The sequence below is a fragment of the Podarcis pityusensis genome, assembly GCF_964106645.2.
Source record: "Podarcis pityusensis genome assembly, chromosome: 11".
Taxonomy (NCBI): Eukaryota; Metazoa; Chordata; class Lepidosauria; order Squamata; family Lacertidae; genus Podarcis; species Podarcis pityusensis.
In genome coordinates, this window is record NC_138036.1 from 11,577,797 (window position 1) to 11,602,159 (window position 24,363).

At 45.0% G+C, this 24,363-nt stretch overlaps 1 protein-coding gene across 4 annotated transcripts in view; it reads left to right on the plus strand.

The window, feature by feature from the left end:
• The first annotated feature begins 11,213 nt into the window (after positions 1-11,213).
• The window catches only part of DCC (DCC netrin 1 receptor), a 964,956-nt gene continuing 951,806 nt past the window's right edge, over positions 11,214-24,363 (plus strand). For 3 of the 4 annotated variants that reach the window (XM_080973386.1, XM_080973387.1, XM_080973388.1), the window contains exon 1: positions 11,214-12,023. In XM_080973386.1, coding sequence (XP_080829512.1) covers positions 11,933-12,023 — 91 coding nt within the window. In that variant the 5' untranslated portion in view covers positions 11,214-11,932. Of the gene's footprint in view, positions 12,024-12,590; positions 12,660-24,363 lie in introns of those variants that run through there. The other variant, XM_080973389.1, reaches the window with a different exon arrangement.

Sequence of the window (24,363 nt, forward strand, 5' to 3'; positions counted from 1 at the left end):
TTTGCAGCAGACATGTATAGCATTGCACTGTAAGATCATTCAATAGAGATTTAGAACTGAATTGCCCTGTTGACCCTTTTGGTGGTGTCTGCCAGTCCTTTCTTTCTCTCCACCCAGTTCTTTAACTCCACTGTAGGAGAATTCCATCTACAGGACCTCAGAAATGACCTCTTTGCAGTGATTGGGTCTAGAAGACACATTGCCAAGACTTTCTGCAGATGTAAAATTCAGACTATAACTTTTGACACGAGGAGCTATTCCATTTCCTTTCCTCAGCCTTTTTTATTTTTTTAATGGACAAGTTTCTGCTCCATGTAACAAAATAGTCATTTACAGACAGCGGTTCAAGTAACCAAGACTAAGCTGGCCAATTCTCCCCTTCCCCCCATTTTTTCCAAAACAACCGCTATCTTTAAGGTGTTCTCACTGAAGCAGTAGTGCTGTGTTGCGATTGTACCGCTGTAGCTTTAGGCATGGAACATTCTGATTCTCCATGGTGGTGTTGGAGGGTGAAGCCTATACATGGAAAACTAGCTCTTCAGCGAAAAGGAAGGGATGTAGTTCAGTGGCAGAGCACCTGCCTTGCATGCAGAAAGTCTCAGGTTCAATGTCTGGCCTCTCCAGGTATGGCTGGAAGTGACCCCTGTCTGACACCTTGGGGTGTCGCTGCCAGTCAGTTTAGACAATACTGAGCTTGATGGGCCATCAGTTTGCCTGAATGTAAGGCAGCCTCTTAAGTTCCTATGATTAGATGACAACCCTGACTTTTTGTTGTTGATGTGCATAGTTCATTTGCTTTTGTACAGAGAAGCATGTAAGCAACCAACCTCCAAAAAACAATCCAGTTCAATCAATCCAAACAATCAACGATCACCCCTTAAATCCAGGGGTGGAGACTTTTTTTCTGTCAAGGGCTGCATTCCCTCAAGGGGAATCTCTGTCTCTGCCTGTTGGGATGCATGTTGGGGGGAGGCTGAAGGCAGTGGGGTGTGTGGACAGAGCTAAAAGGGTGATAAGGCCCCAACTCTCTTTCTCCACCCCCATCACCCCTCTCTCTCTTTAGGCCACTCCTTTCTGTCCCCTGCAACCCATTTTCTTTCTGTCTCTTCTTTCCCACCAGTGAAGAGGCATATTGCTCCTGCCAGAGGTCAGGGATCAGTTGCAGGGGGCTTTTCATAAGAACACCAGCAGAACCTGCTGGATCTGACCAAGGACCCATCTGGTCCAGAACTCTGTTCTCACAGTGGTCAACTAGAGGCCCATGAAAACACACCTGCAACTCACAGCAACTGGTATTCAGCGGCAACCCTTGAATAAAAGGGTTTGGTTCAGTTTGCATCTTGCCAGAGCAACTTATCTACTGTGCCAGAGCTGTCCATGGTATGACAAAGTCTGCTTCTAAGACCCTGTCTCGGCTACCAGTCTCCATCCTGTGGCCCATTCCTCAGCCATCTGCCACCCAAATGGGGCAGTCCTCCACTAACCTCAGTGCCCTCAGTCTGCCCTCAGCCAGCCCCCATCTCCTGCCTTCTTACTTGCAATTAATCCAGTAGTTGACATTGTTTGTCAGCTACTTCCTCTTTAGTCTCAGTGTTGCACCTTGTAGAATTCAGCAAAGAGGAGGATGGGGACAAAGCTAGAATTAGTTGACTCTGGCTCTCTGGCTCTACCTAGTGTTGGGCTCCCTGCCAATGGGCACCAGCCACTGCTGCTACCACCTCTGCTGGGATAGTTCAGTTGGTAGAGTATGACACATGAGGGAAGTGATGGGGCTTATCAGTCTGGGAAGATGGGGCTCATCAACCTGATCCCAAACCTCCAGTGCCTTGTAGGACATCTTCAAGAGAAGAAAAGGCTAAGGAGTAAACCCTACACAAATCTGGAATGAAGTCCCTAAGGTGGTTTGACGGTGCCTTGTGTGCCTCCTTCTGGCAACGCCTGCAGCCAAGCTGGTGCCAAACATATTGTTCTGCTTTTCTTTGGACCACATTAATGAGTCTGGGGGGGGGGGAGTGTTTTCAACTGGGCAGCCCAGGACCTCCATACACACTGCCTAGGATTGTACCCCAGGAAGGTCATTTTGGTGCTGCTAACATGGCGGTTTGACTTTACCCATTAAGGCACACTCCATTGTCTCTCAAGGCAGACATGCCAACCACAACTGGGTTTGAGCCCCACAGTGGACAAAAGATTCCTGCATTGCAAGAGGTTGGACTAGATTATCCTTGTGGCCCCTTCCAACTTTGCAGTTCTATTATTCATCTGGTTATTTCCTCCTGCTGCTTTCTTTTATTCTTTCATGGGTTTCAGACAACCGTGGATGACTTTGCCTGGCTTGCCAACATTCATAAATGCGAGTTTGTGATCCCAAAACAAAGAATTGATGCTTGCTGTCTGAATGTTTTCTCAGTTCTCACAAACTAAGTCTAGCTGAATTCAGTGAAATGTAATCTTGTGCAAGTATGCATAGGATTGCAGCTATAGATATTGTGTTGAATTTGCAGCAAAGCCATTAAGACACACAAGAAACCTTCGAAATATTGAAAAATGGAAGACAGGATTCATCACAATCAGTCAAGGCTATAACTAAATAATGTGGAAGAAAAATGGCTTTGGGGGTCTAAGTGGAAAAGAGAATTGCATTCACACTTTGTTTAACATATACCCATTTTCTAATTATGCTTAAGGAGTATTTCATTGGAGTTTGTTAAAATTAGGTGTTGCACAGTTGGATAAATTCACGAAGGTGTATAAAACATTTCTTGGAACAAATGAAAGGGGAGTAGTGATTTTTAGAGAACAAAATTACAAGAGGGGGAAGTAATTGCACATAATCTCCAGGAGCACAATATGAAATGCGTTAAATATAGCTTATTGGACTATAAGATTGTGGTGGTGGTGGGGAGCAGAAATCCAATTGTTTTCCAAAAGACTATGCAGGTAAAAGAAGCAAGAATTCTAAAGAGAATGTTGCTCTGTGTGTGATTGTCTGGCGGAGGGTGAATTCAATCAGTTTTATCTCTCCCCCACCGCCCCACCCATGCCATAATTTTTGCTACTGCGGTGCACAAACACTTTATCTGGAAGTGGAGCTAAAACAAACATGGGTGTGTGTGGAATCTCTTTGATTCTCCTCCGTTGGATTTCAGATTCCAATTCATATTCTCTTAAGTTAAAACAATACAGAGATATAGAAGGTTGCAGTGCCCTTGCAAAAATGGAAGTGTTGTTCTGCTCACGCAATGAGTTTTCTTGCACCCCTAAATCTTCTCTGAAGGTCTGAAGGCTATGGAAACTGCAAGCTTCCTGGTACCAAGACAGACCAATGGTCCATGTGGCTCAGTATAGTCTATCCTTTCTGGCAGTGGCATTCCAAGAGTTCAACATATGCCTTACCTTTCCAACCAAAGGAGCCCAGGGAGGCAATAAAACAATAGAAATGACCAATACAAAAGGAAACTAGGAAAAAACTCAACTGAAAAGGCTTGTTGAAAGGTGAAGGGCTTCAGCAGGTGCCGAAAAGGCAACAGAATAAAATCAATTAAATTGAAACCATTATTGTTACCGATTGATTATTTGCTATGATGATGTTGTATTGTGCTGAAACTGCTTTGGGAAGAATCTGGTCCCTGCTATTTAGGTTTAAAAAGCAATTCACGTGTTTTATCTAGAACAGCTGCAGCTTTTTCTTATCACTCCGATTTTGCTTTCAGACTCTAGCAAAGTGGTCCATATTTTGGCTCTTTTTTGCACATTCTCCAGTGCCCACCCCATGGGCTCTGTGCTGCTGGGGTTCATGCACACAGCCACATTCTGTGTAGGCTTCAGCTTGCTCTTTAACATAATCCTAAGAGTAAATCACTGTAAAACAATTAAACTTCTCTCATGGAATGTAACAGGGTGGATGAACAAGATCCAAGACAGTGATTTCTGTTCTTATCTACAAACACATGATATCATCTTTCTTCAAGAAACCTGGGCAAAAGAGGGCACTCTGGTTGAATTACAGGATTTTACAAATTACACTCAACCAGCTCTTAAAACTGTAAAGTATGGAAGGCCTAGTGGGGGGCTGGCGGTGCTGGTGTCAACCTCTCTTAATGTATCAGTTCAACAGTGTCCCTCATTGACCACCCCTAATTTTTTAGTGTTGTCCCTTTCTGATAGTCTCCTGAGAAATACTTATTGCATCTGCGTGTACATACCTCCAGTAAAGTCTTGTGGGGAACTGAGATCATATTGGGAAAAACTTGACCAACTACTTTAACATAATCAAGCTTAGGTTTCAAGTTGGATCCCCTCTGCACTCTGCAACAGCTACTAGAAGCCATCATTCTCCCCGCAGAACCCCAAAAAAGCTCAGGAAAAATCTATGCTTCTCTGTGTGATTTCTGCCGCTTAACACACTTCAGTTGCCTTTGCCAATATAAGATCTTTAATTTCTAGCAATCTTCCTCTCAATTTGCAATTATGTACTCCTAGGACAATCTGATCCCTTATTAATGAGTCAGCAAGCTATCCACAGTTACATGCCTGGCTCAGCCTTCTTGGGTCAGCTGAAAAACTGTAAGGATTCTGTCTCATTTCGATTTCTTGTATGGAAAAAAAAGCATCTCTTTCGAAGAGTCTCATTTTGCCTGGTACACAGTGTTCCTGAAACTTGTTAACCACAGCATCACATCTAGACCTCTCCGCTGCAGTTAGTGAGCAGGAATTAAAGAAATCAATACCTTGGGACCTTACAAGATTCAATAAATGGGTTACCTTTTACTTGTGGGCGTCCATTGAAGCTGGGTTTTGGAAGATTCAAGACAGACAAAAGAAATCACTTCTTCATGCAGAACATAGTTAAACTATGGAACTCACTATGGAAGACAGTGATGACCACCAACTTGAATGGCTTCAAAAGAGGATTAGACAAATTCAGGGAGGAGGGAGCAGTCAATGGCTACTAGCTGCAATGGCAAAGCTCTTGCGCTGGGGTCCTTCTTGTGGTTTCCCCACATGCACCTGGTGAGAACAGGATGTTGGACTAGAGGGGCCATTGGTCTGATCCAGCAGGCTCTTCTTATGTCTTCTCATAAGCTCCACTTGAAGTCTTCTCCAGTTGTCTGCAGCCATGGTTGGAGAGATCCAACAGATCTTGAGCTCTAAGCCATTCCATCTTTCCTCTTACACCAAGTATAGTGGATGCTTGGGTTGCAAATGTGATCCATGTGGGATGCACGTTTGCAACCCGCAGCGGCATGTCTGCGCACGGGCTGGTTGCGATCCAGCACTTCTGTGCATGCACAAAATGTGATTTAGCACTTCTGCGCATGCGTGACTGCCGAAACCCGGAAGTAACCTGTTCCAGTACTTCTGGGTTTTGGTGGTCCGCAACCCGAAAAAACGCAACCTGAAGCATCTGTAACCCGAGGTATGACTATATAGGAAAACTCAGTCCTCCAGATGTTTTGGGACTACAACTCCTATCATCTTTGACCACTGATCCTGTTAGCTAGGGATGATGGGAGGTGTAGTCCCAACACATCTGGAGGACTGAGTTTGCCTATGCCTGTCTTACACACACTTTCAGGCTTCACAATCACTGCATGGATCTATACTCCACTCGTAGAACCAGACATTGCTTCTAGTGTTATAGCTGACTTGCTGGGATCCTGAAGGGCCCTGCCCTGCTTCTCTCCACCTGGCTTGGGGCTCCATAAAGGACTGCTGATGCTGATGCTGGGCAGAGAGGGTTCCGTTTTTGTTTTTGTTTTTTAAATTGCTTTTTTTTTATCTATGTCATTTTAAATTGTGATTGATATTAATGCTGTATTCTTAGTTTTAGATTTTATGATTTATGTGGAAATTGTTTTCCATTTGGTTGTGTACTTTTTGATGTGTTTTATTTCTTGTTTATGACTTTTGTTATGTTGGTAATTACATAAATCTTGTCATGTTGTCAGTCGCCCTGAGCATTGTTTTAACTATGGAAAGGCGGCACATAAATAAAATGGTGAATGAATGAATAGCACAACACTAGAAATCGTTGTAAACTAACAGCAAATGTTTTATTGTGTTTCAGTACTGCCATCCTTCTTCCTTCCAGCTGAGCTTTTAAAGATGCCTTATTCTCCAGCATAGGAATTGTACTGTCTTATCCCAAGTCAGAGGGACACAGGTGGCACTGTGGGTTAAACCAGAGCCTAGGACTTGCAGATCAGAAGGTCGGCTGTTCGAATCCCTGTGATGGGGTGAGCTCCCATTGCTCGGTCCCTGCTCCTGCCAACCTAGCAGTTCGAAAGCATGTCAAAGTGCAAGTAGATAAATAGGTACCACTCTGGCGGGAAGGTAAACAGTGTTTCCGTGTGCTGCTCTGGTTCGCCAGAAGCGGCTTAGTCATGCTGGCCACATGACCCTGAAGATGTACGCCGGCTCCCTTGGCCAATAAAGTGAGATGAGCGCCGCAACCCCAGAGTTGGCCACGACTGGATCTAATGGTCAGGGGTCCCTTTACCTTTACTATCCCGAGTCAGACTGTTGGTTAATCTATCTCAATATTTTCTGCACTGACTGGCAACATCTCTCCAAAGTTTCAGATAGTGGACATTCTCAGTCCTACCTGTAGATGCTGGGGACTGAACCTGGGACCTTCTGCATATGAAACAGAATCCCTACCACTAAGCTACAGCACTTCCCCAATCTGATTTCTGGTTCTGATCTATATATTATTAGTAGAGTGTTTTCCTGCAAGTATTCAACAGTATACTGCTTTTGAACCTGAAACTTTAGATAGAAGTTGGGGCATTGTTTAGAGGGTTTTGGTTGGGTGGAAGGTTGTTGCTGCAATTTTTTTTTTTTTGTACCTTTATTTTGGATCTTATGATTTATATGGAAGTTGTTTAATTTGGTTGTGTACCTGTTGATGCTTTGTGTATTGTTTAGGACTATTTTTATTCTAATTATTTCTTAAATTTGTATACAGCCCTTCATACGTAGATCTCAGGGCAGTACACTTTACCAGTATAAAATATAAAATTACAATATAAAAACCACAAAATGCATAAGAGAAATAGGAACAACTAACCAATAATTTCCCTTTGTTATGTTTGTAGCTATGCTATATGTTGCAAACTGCCTTGAGCAGGGTTTTAACTTTGGAAAGGCAGCCTGAAAATAAAACGATTCAGTCATTGGTTATTGAGAGATATGTTCCCCGTGTATTTGTCTGATCCCTGAAGCATCCCTGTGTTCATAAGAATTTGTATTAGAGCATTTTTTCACCCACATTTTTTTTTAAAGCTTTCAAATGCAGCCAAAGATCTGCAATGCAGCCTGGGCTTCCAGAGGGCAAGAGGTAAAGATGAATGCCTCCTCTTTGCTCTGAAGGCCCACAGATCAAAGCAGCTGGCAGCCACCGTCACATCTGCATGGCAGCCAAGTTCATGATTAGTGCTGCTTACTCTGCTGTACACAAACATTCACAGGTACTGAACAGGTTGCAAAGTGGGTCTTGAGTGACAATAAAGTTTCTGGCACTGGTCTTGCTGCACTCCAAGGAACCTTGCTTAAATACAGTTCAGTTGGGAGGGGTTCCTACCAGGCTAGATGACATACAAAGCGTTCCCATATAACTCTTCCAGAGGACGCTGACAGCCACAAAAGGCAAATTTCAGGGAGGGCAATTGTGGTAAGTTTCTTCCCCAGACTCCTGGAAGTATCAGCTGCTGATGCAGGTTTTATTGCAATTTTGCAGTCAATGAAGTCACTGTGCGAATGGCGTTATTTCTGCTCATGCAACTGAGCTTCCCTCTCCCTCTCACACCCTCTCGCACCCTCAGAACTGCTCCAGAAGTTTGGGGGTCCCCTTGGAGCAGGTAAGAGCGTCACAGGTCTGAACTGATCTCAGGGGTATCCTGATGTGATGAGAGAGCACCGAAAAGCACATGAGCAATGGTAAAATCTTGCAACACAACAATCACAGTGTGGTCAGGATTCCTTTTGCTTGAGGCACTCATGTGCCTCTTTGTCTGTAAGCTCTAGTATTGTTTGTATTTATGTACTTAAGCCTAGACTGTTGTTTTTTTTTTTTTAAATGAATTCATTCTGTGCTTGCTAAATTGTTGTTGTTTTTTGAATCCACTGACAGGCTTTGTATTTGGCATATTTGTACAGTCAAACCTCGGTTGTCGAACGTAATCTGTACTGGAACGTAATCTGAATGTAATCTGTACTGGAAGACCGTTCAACTTCCAAAACATTCGACAACTGAGGAACGGCTTCCGATTGGTTGCAAGAACTTCTTGCAAGCGGAAGCCATGTTGGACATTTGGGTTCCGAAAAACATTCAAAAACTGGATCATTTACTTCCAGGTTTTTGGCATTTGGGAGCTGAAGCGTACGATAACAGAGGCATTTGGGAACTGAGGTTTGACTGTACCTCCAATGCTCTGCATTTTGATGTTTCTGAATGTTTGCTGTAAGCCATTTGGGGGGACAACTCATTGTGTAAAGTAGCATTCATCAAGCTCAACCAACCAACTATTGGATGCAACCCTTATTTTATTTTTGTTAGGTTGGTGGATAGTTTGGATTGGCTTTATTGCAAAGGTGATTGCTGCATGTCAACCTTGAGTCGCTCAGTAACATAGGAAGTTGCCTTATACTATGTCAGACTACTGGACCATCTAACTCAGTATTGTTGACACAGTCTGGCAGCAGCTCTATATGACTTTAGGCAGGACCGTCTCCCAGTCCTACCTGGAGATGTTGGGGGTTGAACCCAGGACAGCTCTGTCACGGAGCTATAGCCCTCACCTTTGGGGTGAAAAAGCAACTGTGGTCCATAAATTAAGCATACAAATTTGTAGACATAGACAAGGATGTCTTTATCTCACTGAACTAAATCTTAACCTAAGCATGTGAATTGCATTTGTGCTTCTCCAATCCATGTTGAATCTTCTTTCACCTTTTGCTCCCTTACTCCCTTTCTCTTTGTTGTAATGTGGGTTGTAAGCACCTTGGGACAGAGGAGTCTCTTATTGCTGCTGCTCTATAAAGCACCATCATTCATGTGCAATGGTGGCTGGTCTATTGGGGCACATGGGGCACTGCCCCACCAATTGCAGAGAGCTGGCTGGCCAGTGAATGGGAGATTGGCGGTAAAGTGTCCTGAACTCTCTTTCTATTGAAGTGGATTGTGGAAGGATGTGTTGGGCAGGAAAGAGTGTGGCTTTGAGATGGAAAAGAGGACACCACTGGTCATTTCACTTGGTGGAGCTGAGCCCTTTTTGCCTTAACAGACCGGTCTCTGCTAGGTAAACCTGGGACCTGTTCTGAGCATGTTCAGAATTGTTTCCTCAAAACAGCTTCAAGCACATTCTTGTACTGTCAAGGGTGTAATTTTCTCAGGGAAAAATGGGTCTTTTCCTATGCCCTGAGCAGCTCCTGGGCTGCTTGGTGACTAGGAAGTACAGAAATGCCCTCCTTCTCCAGCTCTTTCATTCTCCATCTTTCAGACCATAGACCTGGCTGCCTGTGTCACATGAAAAAAGCATACATCTGCATCAAGTATTGCTATGTGTAGATGTGTGTGAGAGAAAAATCGCTGGTGTGACCACCCCACCAGATTTAATGGGCAGCCCCCACCATTGGGCTCCCATTGAAATGATTGATTGTCTCATCTGTGAATGCGCTGAATGGTTTGGATGAGCCTTTCTAAAACTCGTGTTCTTCTGATGGAATCCAATTCCCAGCACTCCAGTCAGTAGGGCCAATGGACAACAATGAGATGAGTTGTAGTCCAAAGCATATGGAAGGCACCAGGCTGGTCTGGGACCTGGATATCTGGAGGACTACTTCCTTATAAGTCTCTCCAGGCACCTAATTCCACAGCTGAGACCCCGTTGATCGTCCATCTTCACATCTTCTGAAGAACAGCAGGTGGGAAACGTGAGATACATATATTCTGTGGAATCACCCCACTCCAAAAGCCTGTACTCACTGCTCTCTGAACAAAAATGTGGGCTTTAAAATAATAATAATAATAATAATAATAATTTATTTGTACCCCGGGATGCGGGTGGCGCTGTGAGTTAAACCACAGAGCCTAGGACTTGCCAATCAGAAGGTCAGGGGTTCGAATCCCCGCGATGGGGTGAGCTCCCTTTGCTCAGTCCCTGCTCCTGCCAACCTAGCAGTTCGACAGCACGCCAGTGCAAGTAGATAAACAGGTACCGCTCTGGCGGGAAGGTAAACGGCGTTTCCGTGTGCTGCTCTGGTTCGCCAGAAGCGGCTTAGTCATGCTGGCCACATGACCCGGAAGCTTTACATGCTCCCTCAGCCAATAAAGCGAGATGAGCGCCGCAACCCCAGAGTCGGTCACGACTGGACCTAATGGTCAGGGGTCCCTTTACCTTTATTTGTACCCCGCCCATCTGGCTGGGTTTCCCCAGCCGCTCTGGGAGGCTTCCAACAAAGATTAAAAATACATCAAAATATATTTAAAGTGTTTTGCCTGCATTGATATTACATTCTGCTCCTGTAAATTTCCTTGTGCCTTTAAAAAAACGACTCTCTTGTGCTTGTGTTATATTGTAAACCATAGGAGCCAACTCCTAGGGCCCGAGGGGGTCTTTGCCCTCCCCAAAGTTGATGGGCATTGGCATTCCAAAGTTGTGCATGCATTACATCATGTGATCAATTATGTGGGGCGGAGATTACCTGCCACCCGCCAATATTTGATTCAAGTTGGCACCCCTGTTGTAAACTGTTTTAAATGGTAGATGGTCTTTTGGTTTTACATCCTAAGCCAGCTCGAGTCTCTGTGAGAGAAAGGTGGGATCCTGATGGTTAAGCAAGCAAACCCACAAAGGGACAAGCAATACACAAACTGCTTTGCCCTGCTAATAATAATAATAATAATAATAATAATAATAATAATAATTCCATGCACATAGATGTGCAATTCTTGCTTTAAAGTCTTTCGGGAGATCTTCCTGAACACTAAACCAAGTGAGCCAAAGCAAAGTTTCCCAGCCACGGGGGTGGGCGCAGCCCAGCCTAACTGCAACCAGCCGTGTGTCTGGGCTGTATTACTAAGGCCCATTGAGAAAAGTGACTTCCCACGCTTTGCCTACAGAGGGCATCCCTGCTCATTCATATGTAGGCTCAGCAAATACAGCTGCTGGAGGCAAAGCAGACTGCCTTTTTCTCTCTCTCCCTCTCGTCAGTCTGTCTCTCGCTCGCTCGCGCTCCCCAAGCAGAGTCTTTTCTTCCCCCGATCCAGTCGGCGTCTCTCTCCGCTCTCCACGTTTTCCCTCCCAGCCCTCCACTTCTCCGGATCAATGGACGTTACAGCTCTAACTCTTCCCTCTCACATACTGCTGGTGGACAGCACCAGTAACAAGTGAGAGACCATCGCATCCTTTCCCCTTCTCCGCCCCTCTCTCTGCCACCCTCCCCGCAGCGAACATCTGCGGAGCCAAGAAGGAGGAATAATAACACTATTACCAATACTAGCCCAGCTGTTTGGTCTTGCACGGGATCGTCGGCGTTTCTGATTGCGTTTTACTTTGTACACCAGCAGAGATGGAGCAGCCCCGATGCTTTTGATGCGCCTTCCTTGGCTTTTTGATTTTTTTGCAGGATTTTTGTATGCGCGCGCGCCTATGGATGGTTTTCAAACGCTGGGAGACCCTTTCCTCTCCTCACCTCTTTTTCCTCGTTAGTTTCTGGACATTTCCTGGCTTGGGGACTACATTTAACTTTTTCTTTTTCTTTTTCTGCCTTCCGACCCACTTACCTTGCCCGTGGAGGGGGGGAGAGCTACGGGAACCCCACGACCACCCCATCGAAAAGGGAGGAGACCGAAGCGGCTTGTGGAGACGTGCCGGGATTGTTGCCTGTGTGATCCGGACCCAAATATCGCTTAGGTGTGGGTTGAAATATGGAGAATAGCCTTGGATGTGTTTGGGTACCAAAACTGGCTTTCCTGCTGTTTGGGATCTTTGTCATCACTCTGGACCTTACAGTCACTGGTAAGTCATTTGTGGGTTTATTCCAACCCTCCTCCTGCTTTTCCCTTCTTCCTTTTGGTTTTAATGGATGAAGCAGGACAGTTCAAACAGATGCTTGCAGATTTGTGATTTCTTGCTGTCTGAACAGCCTTCTAGCTGGATGAGTTGCTGTGAGCTTTGCGAGAGACTTGGGCAGGGAAGTCCATTAAGAAGATCCTCTTTTGGTCTTTATTAAGGAGAATTCAGTCAGGATGGAAGGACGCCTCCAATCGAAAGGGAAATACAGCAGAAAGTGATGATGGTGTGATTTTTCTGTTCTGCTTAGTGGTTTGCTCTTCTGGGCTGAGAGATCACCAGCCTTAGAAATTGTGGGGTGTGTTTTTTTGGCTTGTTGTTCCTCTTGTTATGTTGAATGCAAGAGGTTGTCCGTAAGGTAGAGTGTGCAGGAAAAAAGGAAACATTTCACGTAGAGTGTCTCCGAACTCCATTTGATTGATATTCTGGAGGGCACGCCTCTCTTTGCACTTGGCAGACACATTTTTCTAATTAAAAATGGGAAAGCTGGTCGCGTTACTGAATCGGAGAGAAGAGGGAAGCGATATGGTGTTGTTCAGCGTTTCTCAGGAGACTGGGAAGAGCTGGAGATGAAAGAACAGGGTAAATAAAATAAAATAAAATAAAACCCTGGAATGAAACGAGAGGTTTCTCAGGAAGTGTTGAGGAAAGTACTGTAGTGGTGCCATTTGCAGCGAATAGGGCTTGGGGACGGGTGTGTGATGGCAAGGGGGGGGGAATGTTCGCTTCCAACGATCCTTTGCTTTGCTTTGGATGATCAACAGTAGCATTTCATTAGCAGGCAATCTCGGAAGGAGCAGATCACGTTCTACAAATCCAGCCATACCTTAGGAGTGTCATATAAGCCACTGATGAACAATGCCTGCTGATTTCTCTCCCCACCCCCCACCCCACCCAGAACAGAAGCGAACATGACACCCCCCCCCAATGTACAAAAATTCAACATTTCAGCCTAATGCAAAATGAAAAGTTTACTCTGCTCCGATGTCATTCGGTCACTTGCAAATATTTGAAATGGCATCCTTTAAAGGGGCCCGAGAAAGATAACGCTTCCGTTGATTGTCTGAGGCTTAACAGGTGAACCGTAAGAAGCTCCTTTTAAATGCATCGAGGCTCATTTCTTTTGGTGCGCGCGCGTGTGTCTGTGCGCTATGCACACACAAGGCGCGCTGGAGACAGCCAGAATGGGGTAATGAATAGGCGTCTCTCCCGAGTTCCCGACTGAACGGATGGCGCATGGAAACATGTTGGTGTGATGCTCTTTCTCTGAAAAGATGATGGACTTGCAAAGCATATTTGCCGGCTGTGGGCAGAAATGGCTGGGTGGGTGCGGGTATATGTACACATATCTGCGTACGGGGAAGGCACTGGAGGATGGGGTCAGGTTATAGGACGAGCAGAAGAGGTGTAGCACGCTGTGGTGCTCGGGAGTGAAAAGGGGAGTCATGAAAGGCGGTCCTTCTTGCTGTGGATTTTGGTGGTACGTTTTGCTCGCCGCCTCGGAGGAACTGGCGTTGCATGTTTGGCTCCCTGCTGCTGCTGCTGCTGCTGCTACTGGGGTCTTTCTCCTCTTGCCTTTGTGGCCCACGCTTTCTGTGCATGCTTGACTGCTGGGGCAACGGGGCAGGGCTGCTGCTGCTGGGTTTCTGTACGTCAAGACCAGGCAAACTTTCCCTCTCCCCTCGTTTCACCTGTAGGCAAATTTTGGCCCAGGGCTGTTTGTTTTACGCGCAGCTTTGGGCGCCACTTGAATGGGCAGAGGCCAAAGGCAAGCCGCTCATCTGCTTGAATGTCTCCCCCTCCCCTCCTCCGGGAGCTATTTTCTCCCCCTTCAGCATCCTAGCAGGGGACTGATCAGGAAGAAAGCAGGATTTCGCTCCATGAAAGGACCAGTAGGAGGTGCCCTTATTAAGGCCAAGTAGCCAGTTTGCCGCTTGGTGAAATTCCCATTCAGCAGGGCATTTAAAGACTTTGTTGATGGGTAACAAAGGGCTTACAGATCTGCGGCACAATGTAGCTTTGTCCTTTACCCCCTTTCTAGCTAAAGCACAGCGCTGCTTTGGAGATGCAAGATTCGCGTGTGTGTTTCCTTTTAAACTTTCTTTCCGAAAATGAGCACGGCTCAGCGTTGGCGTTACAAGAGAAATAAACGTTATTTTCTCCTTTTCACACAGTCCTTTCTCTTCCGCTTCCCTTCCTATTGTTTCCAAGGTGCCTAAAGGATGCTTCCGTACAAAACACAAATGAACAGGCGAGCCACACAAACGAGGTTCCATCCATTTGGCGGGCCAGAAGCGAGAGTGTCTGGTGCACACAGGGTCCTGAGCATGACTGGGTGTGCTCCGCTCTGCAGTTTGGAAATGCAGACGATAAAGAAATGATCGGATTTTTTTTTGGGGGGGGGGGGGAATCACACCCCCTGCATTTACGGATTGCATTTAACCCTTTCCTGGAAACCTACGTGCCGCACAATAGAGTGGGTACTTCGGGGTTCAGGGGGAAGTGAATGCCCAGGACCCCTTTGTCTGAAAGTGGAAGGAAGATCCCCGCTTGTTCTTACCCTTAATCCCTTTTCCTTCCGCACTTCCTTATTATGGTGCAGAGTCAAAGAGCGGGATGCATCGCCTTGCCAGAGAACCTCCTGGTGTCTGGGCAGGAGAGCAATCATATTCTCGGCAAGTGGTGCAATATAAATCAACAGTGGTCTGTCATAGCATCCATTTCACACGCAGGAAGAGTTGCCCTTTGTGTTGTGGAGTGGCGGGAGCTGCCACACGTGTTGTATGACTTGGGCAAGCCACCGTGCATTCTGTTTAACGTTGCCGGAAAGTTGGGGCTTGTGCTGCTTAGAGAAGAGCATGGATCCCACCCCATTATGCCACAGGGGCGGCGCAGGACTACTCTGTGACGTAGACATAGGTTCAAATTGGGTGGTTTGGGGTGTGGGTGCATGGCAGGAGAAGCTGGTCATTATTTATTGGTCGCAAACTCCAATCTGTAAAATGGGAATTCTAGTAAGGCAGTTTCACTTTATTGTTGTGAGAAAGAAGAACAAAAAATGCACCATTAACCCTGCAATCCTAAAGCCACCTGCTCCGGAGTAACAGTTTCAGAGACGTCTACAAGCCTGCTACAAGATTCAATTGCAGTAATAATGGACCTTCAGGGTTTGGGTTTTTGGAAGAGTTCCTTTGAAATTAAACTTAATATGTGGGATGAGCAGAACAGAGTTTCACTGTTTACTTCCACAGAGTTGTTCATCTTTATGATCTGAGCTGTGTTCAGATCTCCTGTTTTCTTGAGTACCAGCTGCCTCAGTTGGAGTTTAATGATCCAATCTTAATTTCTGGGCTTGTGTTTTGGACTGAGATGTTAGTCAGCATAGAGCTATGTAAAAAGTTACCCTACTCATCGTATGAGACATTCCAGTTTGCGGATGTAACAAAACCTTCCCTGGATGTCTGTAGGAGTTTGAACTGAGTAAGTCTTCTAATTAAACAAGATCTGCAGCTCACGAGGTGGATGCCACTATTGATGGCTAACTCACACTTGCGTTTTATATCACTCAATAGCTCATCATTTGGCAACCTATCGCTCAATGACATTCAGCTGGATGTGCGAATTGCCTCCATTGAGAAGTACTGTGTGTTTTGAGGTGATGTCAGGTGTGAAAGTTCTGCTCACATTGTTGGAGGTGCCATGCCTCTTTTACAAATCACCTCTTCAATGTCACAGGCATAAAGTAACAAATGTGTTTGTGTGAATCCCAACCTGAGATCGGTACAGGGGAGTATGGAAAAGAATCTGTAGATATAGTGGCTGGCATTGTTTTGGTTCTGCAATATGTATTCCATCCAATAGGAGGCTCATTAGCTTTTCTGAAATGATCAGATATTCATTGGGATTGGCACCAAGTCATGATTCTAATTGAGCTCCACCACTGCTTTACAAGGAGGATGCAGGTGGCGCTGTGGTCTATACCACAGAGGCTAGGGCTTGCTGATCAGAAGGTCGGCGGTTCAAATCCCTGTGATGGGGTGAGCTCCTGTTCCTCAGTCCCAGCTCCTGCCAACCTAGCAGTTCAAAAGCACGTCAGAGTGCAAGTAGATAAATAGGTACCACTCTGGCGGGAAGGTAAACGGTGTTTCCATGTGCTGCTCTGGTTTGCCAGAAGCGGCTTAGTCATGCGGGCCACATGACCCGGAAGCTGTACACCAGCTCCCTCAGCCAGTAAAGCGAGATGAGCGCCTTAACCCCAAAGTCATTTGCGACTGGACCTAATGGTCAGGGGTCCCTTTACCTTTACCTTTTACTGCTTTACAATAATATTCTAGAGTTTTCATCATCCTCTCATTTCTGTAGCTGTCTGCATCATCTATAACCATCTCATAAAGGCTGGTAGATGGATCTGACTTATCAGTTATTGTACTGCAATGGAGGAAAGTCTTAATGAACTATGCCAATGATATTCCTGAATGGCTATATCAATTCATCTGGTTCTTAAGATCTAAATTCCCCTGTTATCTTTGAGTGGCCTGATTTTACCCCATCCTTCCTGTGCCAATATTATTGCCTCTTCATTTTCAGTTGCTTTGCCATTGCCTTAGCACTAGTGAAGGGAACAGTGGTGGGTTTATCCAGTAGTCAGCTGTTGAGCTCTGCTCAGCAAAAAACCCGTTCCAGACCAAACATCCCAGCTGGTCTGCTTTGGTTCTGCTTCTTTAGAGTTCAGAATTATTCAGTAGTTCAGAATTACTTGGTTAGAAATATAAATGTGCCCAAGCTTGTAGTGCTCAGATGTATTGTAACTCAAATGCCGTTTCCCAGAGAAGTTCTCTTATGACTTAGATTAAAAGGAGACTGTGCACATCTGGGAAATGACACTGAGCTTTTAGCTGAAGTCTAGCTCTATTGCTGCTGTATCTTCCTATGCTACACATTCATGTGAATAGATTTGCTTTTTGTGCTGGCAGTTTTATGAGTAAGTTAACAGTCAGAAATGACATTTCAGTGGACTCCCCCCCCCACCCCGATTTTGAGGTGGTACATCTGTAAAACAAAAAAACATTCCTGTTTGTGCTGGTGAGTTTAGCAGAATCTATTTCTGCCTCTCCAAGTATGCTTCATGACTCAACTGGCATGGGACATGTGATCTCATGGTATACAATAGCGGTAACCAATATGGTACCCTCCAAAACCTGGACTCCAACTCCCATCAGCCCCTGCCAGTGCACACCTGATATATAACATTCCATTCATCCTGCTTTGTGACAAAGCTTCTCTAACATACATACTTTAAATTGAAGGGATGATACAGTTTGCCTTTCTTTCTTTCTTTCTTTCTTTCTTTCTTTCTTTCTTTTCCTTTTTGGAAGAGGATACTAAGAATGCCATAAGCTCTGCTGATGATAAGTCGTCTTCAACAAATTGCACCTTGCTTGGTGATCTTTCAGAATAATTCCATCAAACTCTATATACACCTCTGCAACCACACAGATCCTTTGTTGATTAGGCTTTTCAGATGACATCTGTTCAGTGTGGGAAGCATCTCATTGTGGCTGCTGTCAGGAGCTAAATGGGGCCATGGGTGGAAAAGAAGAAAGGGTGGGAAGGAGGAGGCCTTTATTTTATTTCTTAAAATCTATTTTACAATGGTGAAACTCAGCGTTACTCGTACTCCTAACAGACCCATTGAAATCAATGGACTTTCCCAATGGATGGGAAACCTGTGACCTTTCAGATGTCGTTGGGCAGGGTCCCATCATCCCTGCCCATGGATGGTGGTGGCTGAGGCTGATGGGAGTTGCAGTCCAACAACTGCATCTGCAAGTCCACAGGTTCCCCATCCTTGACTTAGATATCACCCAATACACCTGGCAAAGGTTTCAGCTGAAATGTGTTGAGCCTAGATAATAATAATTTTGAGCATCTTTGTGTACCCTTGTGGGTCTCCTCCCCTCCAGTAACTGGTCAACAGGCTGCCCCACTGTGAATTGCTACCTTACTAGCTTGCTGTGAGGATTAGCAAGATATAAGGCATGCAAATGCTTTTAACACCCCTTAGTGCTAAACAAGTGTTAACTTGAAGTCCTCTCCTCTGCTTCTCAATCCACTCTGATAGTGACCATTCTGTAGTGTCAACTGCTATGCTTGATTCCCTTGCCATGACAACACAGCCCAAGAAGCAACGCTGATGACCATTGACTCTCAATCACATCCATTGACTCTCCTGAAATGCTTGATTGCTGCACACATCATTTTTACAGGAGTTGGGGGCGGGGGGCAATGCCTTTATGAAGTGTTTCCCCGCTGCTTGGAAATAGTCAGAATGGTGCCTTACTTTCCTTCCATAGAAAACAAAATGACTTCATTACATCCCCCACCCCACTCCCCTGTGGCTACTTCCTCTGCCTTAAGAAAAGAGTGTCGCAAGTGATTTTGCAAACTGTACTTAGAGTGGAAAGGCGCCGTTGTAAGGATCATTAAGTAAATGTGTGCATATGACTAAATCCAATAAAATTGTTTTCCTGGTTCTGGTACTTGCTAGATATAAAGTGCTTGCATGGCTTGTCACATTCTTTTTCAAAAAAAAAAAAATACCATGCTATAATCATTACTATGTAAAAACGTAATGTGACAATCAATGCACTTTAAAAATAAATAAATCAAAAGGTGTGAATCTTGGATCAAAATCCAATCCTTAACTGCAGCTTTTTGAATTCAAATGAGATCATGCTGGTCTCATTTTATCCTTCGCAGACGTGCTCATATTGCTGAACTCAGTTGTGGCCCAGTTCATACTGGGTAGGATCAGGCTTATTCAACCTCAGCCCTCCAGATGTTTTGAGACTACAATTCCCATCATCCCTGACCACTGGTCCTGCTAGCTAGGGATCATCGGAGTTGTAGAGCAAAAACATCTGGAGGGCTGAGGTTGAGAAAGCCTGGGGTAGGTGGTTTGGGAAGCTGGTAGAGGAGATTATGGTGCTTGGTTTATTTTGGACCCAATTTAACATAAGCCATGGGAGGCTCATATATCTCCAGTTCATAAGTGTTGTGATTGACCCTCTTTCCACCTGCTTTGCCCCACCCCCTGGCCCCGGGACCCCTCATAAGCAAGCTGTGCCTGGAGGAAGAACTGCGAGGGGAGAAACTCCATTAGGCAAAGCCTCCTTCCACCTGCCTTGCCCCACCCTCCAGTCTCTGGTTCTCATTTTGTCTTGTATTATGTTGTGCACTGTGGCTTGCTGTTGTTTTATTGAATAGAGTTCAGAAATCGCTTATTGTAACTGTTAAGAGTGGATTCCTGTTTAATCCTGAAATGCTGGTGTTTAATATTATTCTATATTATTTTAATGAATGTTGAATGTTATTTGCTTATTGTATATTGTATTATGCATATTGTCTTATTTATACGATGTTAGCCGCTCTTTGTTAGCCCGGCTTTGGCCGGGTAGGGCAGGATAAAAATAAAATTTATTATTATTATTATTATTATTATTATTATTATTAATGTCACATAGAGTTTCACAGCTGGGATTTGAACTTGGATCTCCCGAGACCAACTCCAGTCTACTAGATAGATGCCATGTTTGGCTACCCTTTAACTATTGTTGTTGTTTAGTCATTTAGTTGTGTCTGACTCTTCGTGACCCCATGGACCAGAGCATGCCAGGCACTCCTGTCTTCTACTGCCTCCCGCAGTTTGGTCAAACTCATGCTGGTAGCTTCGAGAACACTGTCCAACCATCTCGTCTTCTGTCGTCCCCTTCTCCTTGTGCCCTTCATCTTTCCCAACGTCAGGGTCTTTTCCAGGGAGTCTTCTCTTCTCATGAGATGGCCAAAGTATTGGAGCCTCAGCTTCACGATCGGTCCTTCCAGTGAGCACTCAGGGCTGATTTCCTTAAGAATGGAGAGGTTTGATCTTCTTGCAGTCCATGGGACTCTCAAGAGTCTCCTCCAGCACCATAATTCAAAAGCATCAACCCTTTAACTATACACTCATCCAATCAGCATGTTCTCTTTTCTGAATCCTGCCAGCCAATACTGATGTATGTCATTTCAAATAATCATAAATGCATGCAGACCATGTAAACAAACAGGATTTGTCTTTTGGCCCCTTGGGTACATTGGTCTAAGTGGAAAAAGATTGCTTTCACATAGCTGGAGAGGTAATGCAAAGTAGATTGTGAAGGAAAGCTATGACTTGAATATTTGTATTTGACTACAGTGGGTGGGGAGGAGCCATAGATTGGTCCAATCTGGGAAATAATCTTATTTGTTGAAAAGTAGATAGATGGAAATATTGGGAAATGTTGATGTCTGAATAAAAATAATATTAACAAAACTCCACAGAGATGTCCTCAATTAACCAAAGACACAAAAACATCACTTGACTATATTAAAATAATCCCTGGGGTGGAACATTAAGTGGATTTTATTTCTCCTGTGTATAAAAACAGAAACAATTTTGGGTCATATTCTGATGACTGCTTCTCTGGTTTTACAGCTATGTAAATCAGGTGTAGACAATCGACATGCCTTGCGATTTAAATAATGGTGAGGTCAGAATCGGGTTCACCATTTTGATTGTGAGGAACTTGCTCTGTTGGGCTGGATAATTTGTGGTGCCTAAGAGAAAGATTATGAGATTGTTCAAACATTTATTTATATTTTCCTTTATTGTTTATTGCATAATTGCTGGCTACAGGATTTACTGTTGATACATTAGTCAGGAGTAAACATTGCACTTGGGGAGCAAGAGAAAAATAGAAAAGTCATTCTGAGATTAGTCTATAATGTAATATAGATTCTATATTGTGTTGCACTTGTGGTGGTGAAGGCTTGGATACTGAATGGTGTTGTGGTGTGGAATGTTTGCAGTCCACTTTCTCTGAGGCAATAGAAAGTTGTCAGTATGGCTGGGATGAAAACTTCATATGGGTTCAAAAGATGGGCTGGCTGAGAACTGTGCCCGATGGGGGTGGGGAGACAGGAGAGTGTCCCAAGAAGATCATAGAGTCATAGTGCTGGCAGGGACCCCAGGGGTCATCCAATCCAACCCCCTGGAAGCAGGAACCTCAGATACAGAAGCTAAGGGATAAGGTGTCCAAAAGCAGTGTGGCTGAGGGAAGAGGCAGAATAGGTCAGTGACTAAGAGATAAGAATCTGACAAAAGGGTAGATAAAGGAGAAGTGAGTTGGAGGAAAGGGAAACAGGAGGCAGAAAACTACATGCATTGACTTCAATAAATCAGCAAATTCTTTGTGCCAAATGAACAAAAAGTTCATAAAAATGTATGCCTTTTACAGATTTTCTTCCAGAAATGCATAATGTGTCCAAAATGCCTTTGTACCTTGGGTTTTGCTCTCTAATCTATCTCCCCTGAAGTCCTTTAATACGTGTGCTCTAGTGATTTTCCATAAGATATCGCTGGCTTCAACTAGCAATGTGATGAAATCTACTTTGATGTTTCATTTCTTATGAGGCTGGCAACACTTAAAAATAATTTGTAAGCAGGTGACCGGCTAACAAATACCAAACAGAGGGAAACTGCCACTGAAATTCCATGTCTCTGTTGCAGATATACCCTCAATATAGATTGCTGCCGCTCCCCTCCATCAAGTAAATCAGTGCAAATACTTAACTAACTGAGGTTCTGCCCCCCCCCCAGCATAAATCCTGGTTACACCCATGCCATCAACATGGGGAGTTGAGCAGTCCCAGCCCCTCAGCTCTGCTTCCCTTTTATACCTTGCATGTTGATTGCAGCATCTGGGCTGGATGAGGCCTGTGACCCTCACCTGTTCTGAGCATGCTCCAGATGAAGAATCACACACCTCCTCCCTGAGCTGTGATACAATACGATAATCTTTATTGTCATTGTCTCATGCAGAACAACAAAATTGAAGAAATCTACATCAGACATTCAAAAACCAACACGCCTGCTATCCCAGCCTGGTTAACCCCCCAAAAACTCTAACACCCCATAATTAAATACAATATACTCCCGCAGAGACTACCTTACACTGCGTTCAAAACCAAAATCGCATTTGGATAGAAACTGTTTCTCAGGCGGCTGGTCCTAGTCTTTATAACCCTGTACCTTCTTCCAGAAGGCAGAAGCTGAAAGAGATAATATCCGGGGTGTGCACTATCCTGCATATCTCTGCAGCTTTCTTATGACACCTGGAAGCATAGATTTGATCCAAGGTGGGAAGAGTGCACCCGATTATTCTCTCCGCAGTCTTTACAACCCTGAGCAGCATTGTTTCCCCCCTGACCTGGGATTTTGCCTGCCTCAGCCTCCCAGAATGTCCCTCCCACTACTCCCAACCAGGGGTGGAAGAAGGGGTGTGTGGTGGGGGCAAACCGCCCCGGGTGTCACCATTGAGGGGGGACAAAATGCTGGGTGGCACTCACTGCAGGGCCTGCAGCGTGCCCGAGCCACGCGTCTCTCCCTGCTGCCCCAAACTATCTGCCTGCCGCCTCCCCCTCAGCTGTAGGGCAGCTGAGTGGAGGAGGCAGGCGGACTCCTTGGAGGACCTACAGAGCGTCCTTCCCTGGCTGGCCCTGCCTCTGGGTCCAGGGTATGTGTCCTACCCCAGGTGCCTGATTGGTTTGTTCTGCCACTGCTCCCAACACCTTAGAGCCCACCTTGTTCATGGAGATGCGGGTCTCTCTCTGGCTTTGATAAGATGTCCTCCTCTTCTGGTCCCTGCATGCTGACCCCATCCCCTCGCCATCCTCTGCCATCCCATATATATTTTCCAGAAACCCAATCCATCCTTTCCCATCCCCGGCTTGCCCCGGGTGTCCCAGTCTCAACTACACCCCTTGCGGAGATCTTCCTCACCACCCCATTGTCCTTCCAGTTCATGACAATGGGAATTGAAGTCCAACAACATTTGGAGGGCCTCAGGTTCCCCATCCTTGATGTAGGGAAAAACACATGGGCTGCATGCCAATAATTGCAGCTCACGCTAAAAGTCTTTATTTCATAGAATCATAGAATCATAGAATCATAGAATCATAGAATCATAGAATCATAGAATCATAGAATCATAGAGTTGGAAGAGACCACAAGGGCCATCGAGTCCAACCCCCTGCCAAGCAGGAAACACCATCAGAGCACTCCTGACATATGGTTGTCAAGCCTCTGCTTAAAGACCTCCAAAGAAGGAGACTCCACCACACTCCTTGGCAGCAAATTCCACTGTCGAACAGCTCTTACTGTCAGGAAGTTCTTCCTAATGTTTAGGTGGAATCTTCTTTCTTGTAGTTTGGATCCATTGCTCCGTGTCCGCTTCTCTGGAGCAGCAGAAAACAACCTTTCTCCCTCCTCTATGTGACATCCTTTTATATATTTGAACATGGCTATCATATCACCCCTTAACCTCCTCTTCTCCAGGCTAAACATGCCCAGCTCCCTTAGCCGTTCCTCATAAGGCATCGTTTCCAGGCCTTTGACCATTTTGGTTGCCCTCCTCTGGACACGTTCCAGTTTGTCAGTGTCCTTCTTGAACTGTGGTGCCCAGAACTGGACACAGTACTCCAGGTGAGGTCTGACCAGAGCAGAATACAGTGGCACTATTACTTCCCTTGATCTAGATGCTGTACTCCTATAGCATTTGAGACAGCGGAAGCTTGCATTTCTATGGACCCAGAGGCGGAGAAAGACGAATGTGGTTTATCCCCCTCGGAAGGCAGCAGCGGTGCAGAGGCATACGTCATAGCTTTACATTTCCATCACAAAGATCCTGATAAAGGAGAGTATATTATTTTCGAATGAGATAACGGAACAGATAACGGCAGGCCTATCGGAATCTCTCCCCCTCCACCCCGCTTTTAAATGGTGTTTGTCAGTTTAAGGCTTGATGTGTAAGCCTTCGTGTTACAGTGGGATAATCTAAAACTGTTGCACCATCTCATTTATAGATGTATGAACTGTAAAGGAATCTGCGGTTACAGAGAGACACAATAAATCACACAATTAAATGTCTGTCACTGTCTGCACTGATAGTAACCATTTGCCAATGGGGATGCCAATATATGCTGCTATTTTTTTTTAAGAATAAAAATACAGGAGAAATGAATACTGTGCAAAGTGACTGCCCAAAGCAACTGGGGAGAAGGGGGGGAATTGGCTGTCAAACAGAGGAAGCTTTTAAAAGAATATTGTAAATGTAGCAATCACATTTTGTACCTGGTACAAAAAACACTAAAAAATTGCTAAAAGGGAAATGGAGGCAGTGAAAGAAAAGCAGTATTTTATTTTATTTTATTT